Here is a 14,897-nt window from a genome sequence, read left to right as displayed (position 1 = left end):
AAAGTATAAATTATACCCTACTAAGTATGCTAGGCACCTTGAATGAAGATAAGAAATCTGACTGGAAGTCTTACATAGCTCTTATAGTTAACGCTATAATTATACTAAACATAGTGTGATTTGGTTTTCTCCCTTCTATCTAATGTATGGCCAACACCCCCTGCCTCCCTATATTTTTAGGAATTAATGCACAGGGTGATGACAGTGCGAGTACGCCTGATTATGTAACCAAGCTACGAGATAGGTTAGATTATGCTTATAAAGTTACATCTGAAAGGAATGATCAAGCAGGAGTTAAGAACAAGGGATGGTATGATCAGAAGTTGAAGGAGAACAAAATTGAAGCAGGAGATAGGGTCTTAGTTAAGATCAAGGGTGTCAAGGGAAAGAATAAGTTGGGTGATATATGGGGAAAGGACCCCCATATTGTGGTCGAACAACCCAATGAAGATATCCCAGTATTTAGAGTAAGACCTGACGGAACTAGGGGTAAGACACGTGTCTTACCTTGCATGTGTCTTACCTTGTAATGCTTTTGCCATGTAACTTTCTCCCCAAAATAGACTCCCAGTCCAAACCGTAAAAATGTAGCTAAGAACAAAGTAACCCCACCTATGAACCTTGATATTAGGCGGTATTCAGAACTAAATGAAGAAGAAGAAAGTGTCACAGCCTGGAATCTCCCTGTTGACAGGCAAGAACAGAATAGTATTAGTAACGATTATGAATTGAACTTTAGTTTGTCATTCCCTCAAAATAATGATAGTACCTTAGGCCCAACTAATCCCAATCCTGATGTGGAAATTGAGAGTCTTGTGGATAGTGAAAGTACTGATGCCCCTGTTAATGTTGATCCCTCTCCTGTTCCATCAGATGACGAGCAAGAGACTGCATCGGCCGCAAAGGAAGACTATCCCCTGAGATGATCACAAAGACGTTCCCGTCCACTAGATAGATTAGCCTATAACCAGAGTTAAATTGTCCAAAAAATTATTGGAAATAAGTACAATGTCTGACATTGTATGGCCTGCTGGTAATGTTTTTCGTTAAGTATGCATTTTGTTAATTTCACCATTACAGATTGTTGTAAGGTTAATGACTGTATGTGTGATGATGATGATGTCATCTCCCTCCAATGTACGAGAACAGGTTTCTTTATTCTTTGGATCAGAGAGTGAGATATGCCTTCACTGCATTAATAGGCAAGACTGCTCTGTTAGAGACAGAAATAAAAAAAAGGGGGCAGAATTGATTTCTCCTAATTGATATTCCCCTGCTTCGTATAATCTAGTAGTGTATATGTTATTGCGAATTCTTTTATTCTGTTTATTAATTGCCATACGGAATGGATTGAGTGTGTTCTATTAGTGTAAGGTTATTAAGTAAAATAACCAGGTTCAATAGGTTTGGACTAAGCTGTAAATATAAATGTATTTCATTGACTAGGTTACATTTTGTTGCAACCGAATATCATAAATTTGTATTAATTTTAATAATTTGAAGGTATGGACACTCTATACTTATGAAGAATGCTACATGTACCTCGGATTTGAGTAATGATTTGTTTATAATATTAGTAAATAGTAGATAACAAATTGAAAAACAGAAGAGAAAAAATATAGAAGACTATTTTACTTTCTACTTTTGGGGAATAAGAGAGTTTAATAGTTTGGTTATGAACATGGCATTTATGTTTGATTCAGTCAGAATGTATTATGTAAAGCATAATTTCTAGTCCAAACGGGCTAAATTGTAAATATATTATCTGTATTCATCGAAAGTTCAATTTTATGGATTGCTTTGGGTATATATATAACTGGTCTGCTATAGCTAAATGATTGAATATCAGTCATTATTGATGCTACATGTAATTTTCTTTATTCATCATGTCTTGTCTTCAATCTACGAAGTACAGATATGGTTTGAGTATTGTGATATAGTTGATATCGTTATTTTGACAACGCTATAAGGGTTTATTTTATGCGAATTGGGAAATCTATATAGTTACATGTTGATTGTCGAGCGAAATTTATTATAAGCGACTTAATATTAGTGATGCATGTTTTCCTATTTTTTTTCTTATTCATATATGTTATAGAGTTTTTTATGTGCTTTAGACTAAGTGGAAATAGCTTTTCTTTGATGTTATAAATGTAGCTCGTTATCATCAAAAATTTCATATATTCTGCTTGATCCGTTCTTATTACTTCATGACTGCATAGAATAAGATGTATGCAATCAATAAGATAGGTTTCAGGTGTCATGAATGAAATAGGATTGTTATTTTAGTAAAACAAATTTTTTTTGGGGGATATTAAGCTTGCAACCATTTTGAGAATGACGTGGTCAATACTCTGGTGCCAAAGGAGAAGAGGTCATGAGTTCCGTCTAACCCCTATGCACCTGTCCCTTACTGGAAATGCGCTGAGTTCGAGATACCGAGAAGGAAGCAGGATTTAGGTCTGTTAGCGCTGAGTTCCAACTCAAATGATAGGCAAGTTCAATAACCACAAAATAAAAATATGTATTTCCAATTATAAAGTAATTGAACAAGATTAAGCGCTGGAGCACAATAGAAAAAAGTTGTCATATACTTTTAATACTTCTATTTTTAATTCTCTGACCTCAAAACTGTCACGGAATCAAACAAAACTTATCCTATAACAACGAATAAATATTACAAATGACTATTGTATTTCTTCTATCTTCTCATGGCATATACTATAAGACATATTATCCAAACCTAACTAAAATGAATGTTCAAATAACTTATTTACCAGGGAATGTTTTGGAGATGGGGAGGAGAGGAATTAGTAAATGGAGAAAATGTTAGTAAAAATTAAGTGGCTACTTACATACACGATGACCGGGATTTTCCCGATGGGGGGGGTGACAAGGACAGGGAAGATTCGATGACGACTTGAATGACGATGGCGAGAACTGGATCTATGAGGTGATGACAAGGACTGGATTGATGAGGTTTCGACAAAAGCGAGAACGATGGGCAATGGCGACAACGAGAGGAGCAGTGAAGGACAAGGATGATGACTGGAGTTTAATTGATGAAGACGTTGAAGCAAACTTGGAAGAACTCGATAGGTTATAGCAAAAGGAATGAAGGGTTCCAGTTGCCAACTGTCTGAAATCCTTGAAATATACTTTCCGTTGTTGCACAAAATAATATTCTGTCAGCCTGACAAACTTCTTCATCCAAGTAGTTTTAGTGGTTCGTTAAGGTATAGAGAATATTTGATGATGATGTGCGAAGGTGCAGGGTTGGAGGCCAGATCGGGGTCCAAGAGAGGGGCATCAAATAGGGGGTAGTAGACAGGAGTCACCAAGTGAGAGGTCCAGATGGGGGTGTCCAAGTGAGGAAAACTAGCTTGGGGTCATCTTTTATACCTGATTACATATTCACTAAACTAAATTCTAATTGGACAGGGATATCTGGTGGAGGGTGTGACTTAAATAATACTACACTTTTTATTGGTCAAGTTTAAGGAGGGCTGGGATGCATGTTTCAATTAGTATGTCTAGTCAAGACTCATTCATAGAACAGGATGTCTGAAAGTACTTTGTTCATGGTGTGAGAAATTAGTGTAGGGGAACAAAGAGGGCACTTTGTGAACAAAGGTTTACCAGAAATTGGGGAGCTTTAAGGCCAATAGAAAAGAATAGGTTTATAAGGGGGATTACTTGTAAACAAAATGGAGACTTGTTGGGAATGACTATAATGGATTAATAGGGGTACTTGTTGGAGAGATTATAATGTATTTATAAGAATACATGTGAGCTTACACATGAGCATGAGAAGATTGAAATAGCATAGAGGAATGCAAATAAAGAGAATATGAAATGCAGAGAGATAGCAAGGAATAAGAATATGAAAGATTGACTGAGATATTAAGACAGATAGATAGCAAGATATAAGGCAAATATGCCGCTATACTACACTAGCATCACTGTAAGAAATATGAAATGTGCCATGTTTAATTGAAAATATAAAACACATTATGTATTTCAATTTACAGAGTGACCGAAATTGTCATTAACTGTATACCCCGAACTATTTTGAAAATTTGAAATTTGAGACACACTTTCATAATCATCTATGAACATTGACCTCTAACTCTAAGTACATGTAGGTACATTAGATCATATTCATTGATATTGTCTTTTTCAAGGTCTTACCTTATTTAATTGACTCGGTAGTTCTTCATCATAATAATTGCCTGTTATCACAGTCACAGACACATTCTTTGGAAAAGGCTTTACTGTATATGCAGTTCTAAAGACAAAGACAGTATGAGAGTAGAGGATTAAAATCTGTTGGAAATGATCTAATTCTAATAATGGTTTTCTAAAAAACTCGTACACTCATAATTTGTTAAGATTATGCTACGGTGACCCAACCTGTTGGCATGATTGAAACAAATACTAAATGATAAAAAGGCTGAGGAAATGACGATGCCACACATATGTAATGAATTTGATAATATACCTAACCTACAACATATTACCAACATTTTCGGAAAACTAACAAAATTACAAACTGGGTTTTCTTTATCACAAGAGAATGAATGCTTGAAAAGAATATACTGAACAACATTTTATTTGTCCACAACTTTAATAAACTTTGGAGATGCCAGAAGTAACCCCCCCCAAAAAAAATGTAAAAAATGCCTGATTCAAATTACAAATTGAAGAAGGCATATGTCAGCAGACAAGTATAATGAAATTGCAATAAAAGTTTTTATTGACAAATAAAAACTTACTGTGAAGACAAATCTCTCTCAAAAATTTAATTTGTATAGATAAATTAATACAACCATTAGAAAATGAGATAGGGAGAAAGAGAGAAAATAAATCATACACCTGTAGTACAATTCAATTTGTTTAAGAACCACTGTGGGTATAATCCCACATCTTTTATGGAGTATACATTTTGCATCAGTGGCCCATAACAATAAGCTTGGCAATGATCGTAGAACATTTATATATGATATATTCCATTGACTACAATATATCATCAATTGTGAAAATCAAGCGTACGATAAACGTTAAACTTACAGGACCCAGTACTCACTTTATTTGAGATAAACTTTGGTTGGCCCAAAAATATTCTTCCACGGCTCCTCTGATATGCCTTGGCAAGCACATTAAATATTTCTGCGACAAACAAGAATTGAAGAAAAAATGTTAAGGAGAACTTAATTTACAAGACTACATTGACCAAATGACCCACAGCGGAAGTGCTGCTTCTGGGCTAAATCACCTGTCAGTTGCATTGACCTACAACAACTCTCATTCAGGTTTCAGATGGTTATAATCACTGCAAAATTTTTCATTGTTCAGTCAGTATTTAGAGCATAATAAATCCCTACAGAGGACCAACATAGTGAGTAATAAGAAACAGAGTCTCTTTGACAAACCATTTACATGAGTCCTAGATACAACTCTCATGAACGGTTTAGATACTGTTCAAGCTCTTATTTTCGCGACATTTTCGCGGGTTGTTCAATTCGCGGCCAATCGGCAATTCGCGAAATCTGTGAAAATAACAGCTTATACATTATTTGTTTTCAAAATAGAGAAATAGTCTTGCATTGCGATAACCCCCGAGTCCCCCAATGGTTATGAATAAAATGGTTCACCATTAACATGCCAAAACGTGATGTTGTGGCATGTACCTGTAAACTGTTTGTGGAAATTAAAATGTTTTAGGGTGATTGTGATTTGGTATTGATGTGATTTTGTGATTTGGTAATGATCCTTTGGTAAGTGATATTAGATGATCAAAAACATGAATAAGAGTCATACTTCATCAATGCACTCAATCAAAAAAAATGAAAAACAATTTCACAACTTACCAGAGAAGGAGCTGAGTAAAGGAGAACTAAGGGCAATATTGCTTAGATTAGCTTTACAAATTACAAACATTTACTGATTAGTCATTTCACACATTCTGGTATATCTTTTATAACTAAAGCTGTATGTATTGACGATAAAGATCGTCATTGACACTCCTAACTTATTCAAGTATCAGGAAGCATGTGCTTGTGAATACAAAGTAGTTGAACTAATAATCTACATCACTATCATAGCTTGACAGTCTTCAATAGGAACATACTTGTCTAGCATTGACTTCTTCTGATATAACCTCTCCTTTGATTGGCTGCTCTACCAGGCCTAGCATCAATCCCAGCCTGGTTAGACCAATAGCAGCTGAGAGCTGTAAAGACTGAAGAGTGGGCACCAGATGACCATACCTTCATTTAAATACACAAAATAATTCATTAGCCTTTGAATTTAAAATTATCTTGTCATTGAGTGTAACACCCATTCAAGATAAGATTTGAAGGGTCCATGTACATGTACATTGGGCAAATATATCAATTGCACAACCTTAAAAATCAATAGAAATAGAAATATCATTATAGCTTATGTATTAATTCATGATTATAATCCCCTCTCAAGTTTTTATAAATCACCCAAGAGTGTCTCAATATTTGTTTTATTTTGACAAGAATTCATGAATGCACATGACCTGCAATTGCTGCATGAAGTGAAAAAAAAGAAGCTTGTTTCAGAAAATGTATTTTGCAGTTTTGCTTGAAGAAATATTTTTAAATGGATCAAACCCAAATCTTAAAAAAAAAAATGTTTTTCGTAATTGGTAAACACTTCTTCTCTTGAATGAAATAGGCCTAGGCAGCATATTAGCAGGATATCATCTTTGACTTTGCTTGCACCTTTCCGATATATAATCACTAATTTATGTTGGTTCCAAAAGCCATATATACGAGCAAGGTGAACAAATTACTGAAAGAAGTTCTACACTAAATATCCTAACACTTATATATATATATACAATTCAAATTTTCACAAACAAACAATCAAGGGAAAAGCAATTATTGTCATGGTTACCCCTCATTTGTAAGATTGGAATGATGGATAATACTCCAATATAATTCACATTACTGAACCTTTTCTAAAGCTTTAGACAGGCCTTGAAATATTCATATTTCAAATAGGGAAATTGATATTAAACTCCTGAGTACACATGAATATAAACATTTCTTATGACAGAGAATCTCATTTTCTTTAATAACTATAAACAGAGGAAATATGATGAAATCTTCCTGGTTGGCATGTATGCAACACATATTTAAGCTGAATACTTTACCCAATTTAATCCATTGCCAACTGGAACCAGGTTATACCTGTACAAAGTCTATGGGAATGACAGAATTAAGCATTCAAAGGGTTAATTACAAACCTTGCCAAGTTTATACCATACAATTTTGACCCTCTAAAATATCTTTATTTCGAACACTAAACTCACCAGAATTGCTCTAAGACTGCATCATCAATCTCAAAGATTCCCTCAACCAGAGGATCTATAAGAACTACATCACTTACTTCTCTGCAGGGGAAAGAAAGGAAAAAGAGCAAGAAAACTTTATATTGGCTAGTCCTATACTACCATTATCATTGAAACTTTACATTTTCGTCATGTGTAAAATGTGAGTTAAGACTGAGTGTTGTCCATCGACAGGCATACAACATTGAATGCACATAAATAACAGTACATTATGAAAAAAAAAATAAAAACAAATGGCAGTTTGCCTGGATATATTGATGGACTGTAGATTAGAGGGTTTTTGGCCCAAGACCCAGTGCTACAATGGAATTCTTTGAATTTGGTCAGCACTAGAAAATTCAACTTAAAATATTTTTTGCCGTTACATAAAAGCATTTAGTCCAATTTATGTTTCTGTTTGTGGTAACTCCTGTAGGAACTCGGCAGGACAGCATTTTTTGCTGGTAAACGCCAAGCTGGTATATAACCAATTACCTTGGAAACATTTTACGTCTAGGTTAATCAGTCATAGTGGCTGACGTAATAGACGACAGATATCACTCTTGGGCCTTTTTATCAAAGTGGAGACAATGGCAGAGTTGGGATTCGAACTCACAACCTTGCGATTATGAGTCTGATGCTCTAACCACTGGACCATACGACCCATTTGGGTGTTGACGGCAGTTGGTGTTTGACTCAGTTTTGCACTATATGCAGCACCAACTTGAAATAAGGTTGGTGCTGGGACTGACATCACTAGGTGTTGGTCTACGGGTAATTTGCATGATTTTTGTACACCCTCTCTCGGTGTTGGAGCTAGGTCAGGCAGCCTTACCAATACTGTTAACACTAAGACCAAACCCACATGATTTGTTGGAGCTAGATTATGCAGTCTTATTAATACTGTATCTAACACCACCATCAACACAAAACCCACATGATGTCTTGGAGCTAGATTACTATCAGGCATCTAACTCCAAACACCAACACAGCACTGAAGTTTGATTTTCATGATGAATAATGTAATGATAAACACCAACTCTTTATTACATGGTATGAATTTAGGTCTACTATTTGCATTGATCGTACTGTTGATTGTATGTCCTCACACAACAGGGCATGACTTGATATTCAGTTGAAGTGCATTGACCACCTTGCCTGAATATACCATTATCATCAATTTATATTATGCCAGTAAAACAGGCTTTTGTTACAAATATTACATTATGTTACATTATTTGATACAATATGTATAAATGATCTTACTTTTCAAACATCTGTGCATAAAACATGGCATTTGTGGCTCCTAATTCTGACCCCACAAGAATAAATGGCGGCTTGGTGTATGTATAGTTGATGTGAAGCAAGGAGTGTAGGTCATCCACCATTCTGTATAAGAAAAGATATTTCAGATGTTAATAGGATACATGTATACTTGATGTATTTACATAATACCTAGCTACAACAATCATGACCAAAATGAATTATTACATCATCATTACACGCATGTACCAAGTGATAGTTACATTTCAAGATCAATTAAAGTTGATTACAAATGTCAAACACCATACATTCTCCCTTTGAAGTATTTGGTTTTGTATTCCCTGTAACTGATTGTTGATGTATCCACCTCCCAACCACACTGATATTTATTGAATGCAAGTGTACCCAGTTCCTAATTTTCTTTCTTTCTCTCTTTCTTTCTCTCTTTCTCTCTCTTTATCTCTCTCTCTTTCTTTCTTTCTTTCTTTTTCTCTCTCTCTTTCTCTCTCTCTCTTTCTTTCTTTCTTTCTTTCTCTCTCTCTTTCTTTCTTTCTTTCTTTCTTCCTCTTCTCTGCCTTCTTTTCCTCATCCTACTTTCTCTTCCTTCTTCTTCTCCTTCTTTCCCTTCTTCTTCTCCTTTTCCTCCTCCTTCTTCTTCTCTACCTTCATTTTCTTCTCCACCTACTTTTTTCTACTTCTTTCTTTCTTTCATTCGTGAGTTAGTTGTGTTTTTTTCGAGCTGCGGTTTTTCTGTTTTTTCACTGATTTATATGACCATTTGGTCCTTGATTTTTGTACCATTAAAATTGTGTTGGATTATAGATTAATATATACTCGATCCTCCTTCGTCAGGTTTACCAATTTTAGTGTTTTTTAAACACATTTTCTGTAATTTCTGTAATTTTTTGTAAGGTTTCTAGACTGGTTCGTACATGGCCAGTCAAGCAAACCTACGTAGTGTACAGGGCCAGCGTACCACAAGTGCAGCTGGCCCTTTGTTGAACAACGTACGACATTTTTAAAAATGTTGTGTCCGACTGCAAACCAATACCTCTAGGATTTAAAGACAAGCGTCTAAACCATATGACTTTTCGAAGGCACGTTCAAGTGTTAGTGAAACCTAACACAACACTTCGAGATAACATTAACTTTGTGTTTTCTGGTATGAACTATCGTGTATTTATTTCAACTGAATCAGTTAGATGTTTTAACTGTGGTGAATTTGGTCATATTTCTCGCAATTGTAAGAAACCTCAAACAAGCACAAATACTAAACAGTCAATGACAAATGCTGCCCCAGTTTCAAATGATACGAGAGTGCGCCAGCGCGGATCCTCCCCACCTCCCACTACGGTTTCAGACCCCATCCCACCATCACCTCCCCCCTTGGCGGCAAGTGCTACAATGCCCCCACCTGTACCCACATCCTCTGATTTCCCTAGTTTACCACCTCGTGATCGTGCGCCCCCTTTCACCTCAGCCACCCCCTCGCGCATTAGGAAGCCTCAATCCTCCCCACTGCACATACCTCTGACATCACCTGCTCAGCTGTCCAGCAATTCCACTACCACGCCCATAGTCGTATCCTCCAAGTCCCCTCCCCCCAAATCTATTTCTGCATGCCCTTCACCTGTGTGGAAAACTCCCCATCACCTGTCCAAACTTTCTCCGAAGTTGTTTCAAGCAACTAACCCCCAAATCAAATGAAAACAATACTACTCTTACTACACTCAAGGCCCCCTCTCCTCTTCGGAAAGTGGCCAGGAAAGCTCCCTCCTCCCAAACTGAAACCGTAGACCCTCCAGCATTAACACAAGTCCTTGACTCCCAAACCCCCAATATCCCTCCTACCCCATCCTCCTCAGTTGGAGATTGTTCTACCGACACTGACTCCATGACATGGGAAGATGCCCAGACGGATGAAGACATCCCGAAGGAAGATGCACTCCCATTGACTCAAGGCCCCCTCTCCCAAGGCCAAATTGTGAAATTCCTGTCAAACGTGAAAGGGAGGAAAAAGCCTGCCAAGATTGCACGGAAATATACATCAACTATTCCAGGGCTAGTTAAACAATTAAAGCCCCTGAAAAACAGCCCCCTATTAAAACGTAACATGCAGCAGAGGATATACAAATTGATCAGCACTCTGGAGAGCTAATTCCTTTTTACATTCTCTTCATTCATTACGTATGCTAAAGTTGCTATAGCCATAATGGCACTGTCAATGCTGACCCTCAACACCGGAGGATGCTACTCCCAAACTCAAACGCCTCCTTCCGAGTTTATGTTGAGCAAATTGCATGCAACCCAATCGTTGTATTTTTACAAGAAACTTACCACCTTAAAGATAGCAATCCTTGCTGGAGCAACTGGTCCCATAAACCTTTTTGCTCATCCGGTATTACCCGAGGGTCAGGAGTGACAACTTTGGTCAATAATTCTCAGTTGATATTTTATCTACTTTTATTATTTTTGATGGTTATATATTGTATAATAAGCTCTGTCATAATAATTGTATTTATCATGTATACAACACACTCATTCCTCAATCTGATGAAATGGCGATTCAAGCTTTTAATGCCCTCAATTGTCATATCTCCACCTGTTGCGAAGATAATATTGTGATTGTGGATGATTTTAATTGCACTGAAAATCCTGCAATTGATCATTTGTGCACGCTCACAGAATGCAGACCTAAACTTGTTACGGCTTTGCAAAATGTTCTGAATAAATCTTCCCTTTGCGATGCATGGTGTTTTCTAAATCCAAATGAAAAGAAATTCACCAGGCAACATGTCCATGATATATCTTATATACGAATTTCGTATGAAGGGGCTGAAAGCCTTAAAGTGTGTGGATCCCTGACAGCTCCCTTCCCCTTTGAGAAAGGAATACGACAGGGATGCCCTTTATCAGGGTTGCTATATACTCTCGCCATTGAGCCTCTCTTGAACTCACTAAGAGAGAACGTGTCAAATCATGCAATAAATACCCCTGCTATTAACAAACCTTGTGTAGTATCTGCATATGCAGATGATGTATCAATATTTGTCACAGCCGATGTTGGTTTTGAATTTGTTGAACAAACTTACAGTATGTTTAGTCTAGCTTCTGCTGCATGTTTAAATACCAAGAAATCGCAAGCAAGACCTTTGGGTCGGCCGTTGGAAAGGGTGGAATGATAAACCCCTTAACTTTTCTTGGAATAGTGAAGGTCTCCCTTTTTTAGGAGTTCATTTAGTGAACACGTTTAATTATTCCAAACAAAACTGGGTTAAATGTAAAGAAAGACTTAATAAGACTTTCATGTCGTGGTCTCGTTTATCGAACTCACTCTCATTTAACCCTATCTAGGCCGGGGTATTTTGGGAGTTCCTATGGCCGGGGGGGGGGCCTCCAAAGCCCCCCCTAAGATCTGGGCCGTCAACCGCGCGATCGCGCCGAAAATTGGCACGCGGGTTGCCTCGGACATAATCTACAAGATTGTATAGTAATTTATTTCATGCGAATCGCTATTAAGTGATTATGCTAATTTATGCGTAATTAGTATGCAAAATCATACTTTTCCCTCTAACTCCTTAATTTGTTGGGGTCTCTTCTGTGATCATAAAAAGCATAAAATGAATACATTTAGACTAGAAAAACTAAAAATGATCATACATTTATGAATTTTGGTTGAAAACACAATTTGCATTGACTTTGTACACGAAATCACGTTTTTGAGCAAATTTTGGTCTGACATGCACTTACATAATGTTTCGTAATTTCGGAACCACGTACCCGGGTGACGCAAAATTGGTCTAAAAAAATGCGCAAGACTTGAAAGTAAAATGTCAGCGAGCGGCGCAGTAAAAAAATTTTGCACGGCGAAAATATTGCGCGATTTGTTGAGGGGGGGCCTCCGAGTCCCCCCCGGCCTAGATAGGGTTAAAGGCAGGGTATTGATTGCAAACCAGAAAAAAAAAATATTTCATGTTCTTGCAGTTCTTTCTCCTCCTGAAAATATATTTAACGAACTTCAGAATTTGATTGTGAACTTTATCTGGTCAAATCAGCGTCACTGGTTAAAGAAAAAAGTGTTGTATGAAAAACCCGACGAAGGAGGGTTGGGGCTAGCTTGTCTCCAAGCTCTTGTTCTAACTTACAGATTTTCGATTATTCAACGGTTTCTTTCCTTAAATTCTCATCCAGTAAACGACTTTGTGGCTCATTTTTCGAGACAGTATTGTAAATTAGGCTTTGATTACCAATTGTTCTTTACAAGAATTGATCCCAAATTTTACACAAGTCTTCCAGTTTACTATAGTGAAGTTCTGCGAGCTTGGTTGACATCTGGAGCTCGAATTGTGACACAATCCCTCTCTTTCAGCCATGCAATTAACTTGCCCTTAAATAGTTCTCATATTATTGATGCAATTAATGTCGATAATTTTTTTCCAACATGCCTGATGGCATGCAGAGTGAAACTAGTTTGCCATTTGATAAATCACTCAACTGGTCTTTGGATTGAGAGTACATGTCTCCAAAAGAACTTCCCAGGAGGACTTCGACAACCATCATCGCGTCTTATCGAACGTGAAACTTTACTCATTCAAACTGCACTCTCTCAAGTTTTCCCTACATATTTTAACGACTCAGGCTGTGAACACAAATACTTTGATCTATTGTCTGCTCCAGTTACTCCGATCAACTTCACTCTGGCTTCTTCCGAAAATGGACTCATTGCTTCTTCTAAAGCTATCTACAGAATCTACAGGAAAGAACTAGACAATACGACGATCTCATCAAGTTCACATTGACATGATACTGGATTTCTCGATCTATCTACAAAAGTGAACTGGCTATCTATTTATCAATTACCAACACCTAAAAAAGAGGCTGATATTCAATACAGACTGAGTCTGTATTGAATGTCAGACTCCTGCACAACATATTACCGTCACTCACTATACTTCATCATCTTAATACAGACATTTAGTCTTTTTGCGGATGGTGCGGAGAACCAGGAACCATTCAACATCTGTTCATTGAGTGTAAAGAAATCCAACCCCCTCTCAATCTTCTTCATAGACTGTTGAACAATCTCCTCCCCTCTCTCAAACTTAATTTTGACCTGTACTGGGCTCTCATTCCGCATGCAAGAGGGTGTGACAGAAAGGTTATCCGCCTTGCTAATTTTCTTATTATTAGTTTAAAAAGTACCATTTATTTTGTGTACTGAACCTCTAATTTCACCGATCCACTTATCATTTGGTTACATCGTCTCAAAAACAGAATACATTATGAATTTACTTATTACAAATTATGTTCCAATATTGATGCCTTTTTACGTAAATGGTGTATGAATAGATTACTTTTTACAATTAACGAGGGCAGTATTGCATGGCTTATATAACATTTGGTTTCACTCTGTGTTTGTAATCAACCTGATTTCACTTGACTGTTTATGTCAAACTATTCTTTTATTGTATACTTGACTCTTGTTATAATTTGTTAATAAAATTTTCATTTGAAAAGTAAAAAAAAAAAGTCTTTCTTTCTTTCTTCCTTCCTCTGCCTTCTTTTCCTCATCCTACTTCTTTTTCTCTACCTTCTTCTCCTCCTTTTTTTCTTTTTCTTCTTCTCCTCCTCCTTTCTCTTCCTTCTTTTTCCCCTTCTTCTCCTTCTTCTTCTCTACCTTCTTTTTCTTCTCCACCTACTTTTTTCTATTTCTTTTTCTCCTCCTCCTCCCTTTTCTGTCCTTCTACTTCTTCTCCCCTTCTTCTTTTTCTTACATCCTCCTTGCATTCCCCCTCACTTCCTTTGCTTACCCCCTCATTGTTTTACCTCTCTGTTGTACTTTCTTGTCCTTTGGTAATCCTGCTTGCCATTTTGCTCGATATGGGACCAGGAGTATCATCATTTTCTGGAAACTGAAAAGCAATACTTCAATCAACACGCTGTCTTATTTACAAGGAATATACATTATAATCAACCAAAATATCTCTTGGAAAATGGACAACCATCACTAACACTTTTCAGATAATCAACTGAAATTAGTAATATAATAAAAAAGGAGTCATTTTGTTTTTTTTATAACAGGGCACCCAACAGGGGTGCGTAAATTGGGCGGATACAAAAATAATGAAATTTGTTGAGGTAATCTCAATATATAGGGGATTCCTTTCTGGATTAATGTTTTCTGAAAAGGGTCAATTGAAAGTGAATCAAACTAAATAAACAGTCAATTTTAACCCTAAATAATAATAATAGTAATAACACAGTTCCTGTA

General features: G+C 36.7%; 1 protein-coding gene across 1 annotated transcript in view; it reads right to left on the bottom strand.

Moving 5' to 3' along the window:
• The window catches only part of LOC121426449, a 34,680-nt gene that overhangs the window by 10,941 nt on the left and 8,842 nt on the right, over window positions 1-14,897 (bottom strand). The window contains exons 6-11 of the mRNA XM_041622756.1: window positions 14,453-14,538; window positions 8,630-8,752; window positions 7,346-7,426; window positions 6,131-6,269; window positions 5,087-5,169; window positions 4,192-4,288 (exon numbers count right to left, since the gene is read on the bottom strand). Coding sequence (XP_041478690.1) covers window positions 4,192-4,288; window positions 5,087-5,169; window positions 6,131-6,269; window positions 7,346-7,426; window positions 8,630-8,752; window positions 14,453-14,538 — 609 coding nt within the window. The remainder of the gene's footprint in view (window positions 1-4,191; window positions 4,289-5,086; window positions 5,170-6,130; window positions 6,270-7,345; window positions 7,427-8,629; window positions 8,753-14,452; window positions 14,539-14,897) is intronic.

The sequence above is a fragment of the Lytechinus variegatus genome, chromosome 1 (assembly GCF_018143015.1).
Source record: "Lytechinus variegatus isolate NC3 chromosome 1, Lvar_3.0, whole genome shotgun sequence".
Lineage (NCBI taxonomy): Eukaryota > Metazoa > Echinodermata > Echinoidea > Temnopleuroida > Toxopneustidae > Lytechinus > Lytechinus variegatus.
The sequence above is the reverse complement of the archived record's forward strand: the minus strand, read 5'-3'. Positions and strand labels throughout refer to the sequence as shown.